The sequence below is a fragment of the Bipolaris oryzae genome, assembly GCF_000523455.1.
Source record: "Bipolaris oryzae ATCC 44560 unplaced genomic scaffold scaffold_551, whole genome shotgun sequence".
Classification (NCBI taxonomy): domain Eukaryota; kingdom Fungi; phylum Ascomycota; class Dothideomycetes; order Pleosporales; family Pleosporaceae; genus Bipolaris; species Bipolaris oryzae.
The window spans coordinates 1-1,385 of NW_006911827.1; the positions used below are offsets into that span (position 1 = coordinate 1).

At 44.1% G+C, this 1,385-nt stretch overlaps 1 protein-coding gene across 1 annotated transcript; it reads left to right on the top strand.

Annotated features, from left to right (window-relative positions):
- Nucleotides 1–758: 758 nt before the first annotated feature.
- Nucleotides 759–1,374, top strand: COCMIDRAFT_31339 (uncharacterized protein; the record flags this gene model as incomplete). The annotated part of the gene is made up of 3 exons (XM_007695842.1): nt 759–770; nt 832–924; nt 973–1,374. Coding segments are annotated over 3 exons (507 nt in total), but the record flags the coding sequence as incomplete, so codon positions are not given.
- Between the last annotated feature and the right edge of the window lie 11 nt (nt 1,375–1,385).

A 1,385-nucleotide genomic window follows, 5' to 3' on the forward strand; every position in this document is an offset into this window, starting at 1 on the left:
AGTGCTAGCTGTCAGCTTTGACGCGACTACAATGATATTTAGCGAACTGATCATGTAGAGAAATCAGAAAGAATGCAATAAGGGTGGTTGGAATGATGAATGCTATTTTGCTAGTTATGTGAAGAAAACGAACTAGAATTACAACGGTCTTAGAACATGTAGCTAAATATTCGACAGGATATATTCCAATCAAATTCTGCTACTTGCCGATAATGAATGATAAGGCAGAAACCTCCAAGATTAAATCATACAAAACGCCATCGGTGGCGATATGACAGATGCTGCATTGGAACCCGACGCTCACCTAGGGTACACTGACTTGTATGGGTCGTCCCAAGCGGCGACGTCTACACGAGGATTAGCCATATAAAACGATGCATAGTTTTGTGGCAGCGATATGCCACGTCGATGACATCACCTATGTCACAGTCGACTTTAGGAGGGCATGCGAGGATGAAATTTCTGACTACAGCGTCATCGCAGCCGCTAGTCTACACATACATTCTGCATGCTATTGTAATATCAGACGTCATGAATATGCACCATGCAAGCTTCGCCTGAACAGTGTTTTGAGGTTATGAGCTAACTCAGACGCCACAACAGAGCTGTCAGCAAATCAAACTTATCATAACGCGCTTAAATTCTATCATTGCCTACAATTACGATACTTCATTTCACGACGAGGGCATCTCGAAAGCGGTTGCTAAATCATAACCTTTAACTGCAGATTTCCAAAGTCTCGAGAATTCATATTCAATATGGTCAAAATTGTAAGTTAGATAGGTACTTAATTGATCATTTAGTTTATCTTACACTCTGCACTTTATACAGGCTGTAGCGCAGATTCGCTCTGTCGAGTCAATGCAAAAGAATCTCTCTATCAGTAAAGACCTGGTCCGACAAGCTTCGAAAGCGGGTGCGCAAGTATGTCGTCAAGGGTGGTTATGCCAGACAATCTCTTACGCTGTGTAGGCTATATTCTTCCCCGAAGCGTCCGATTACGTATGCTCCAACACGAAAAGATCTTTTGAGCTCTGCCAATCTGTAGAGCAGTCAGTATTTGTCCAAGGGTTACAAGAACAGGCGAAAGAATACGTGCTGTCTATCGCAGTGGGGATTCATGAGCCCCCCGCCGATATCAAGAGTAAACGCGTGAGAAATACATTGATATGGATCAGTGATACGGGTGAAGTTCTGTATCGTTACCAAAAGGTGCACATGCTCGAGATGAATCTTCCGGATGGCCCCAAGATACAAGAAAGCAATTTCTGCGAGCCTGGCGATTCCATACTCCCCCCCTTTGAGACCCCAGTAGGGCAAGCGGGTGCAATGATTTGCTTCGATTTACGCTTTCCCTTACTAGCACAGAAGCTTGTCAGCATGGG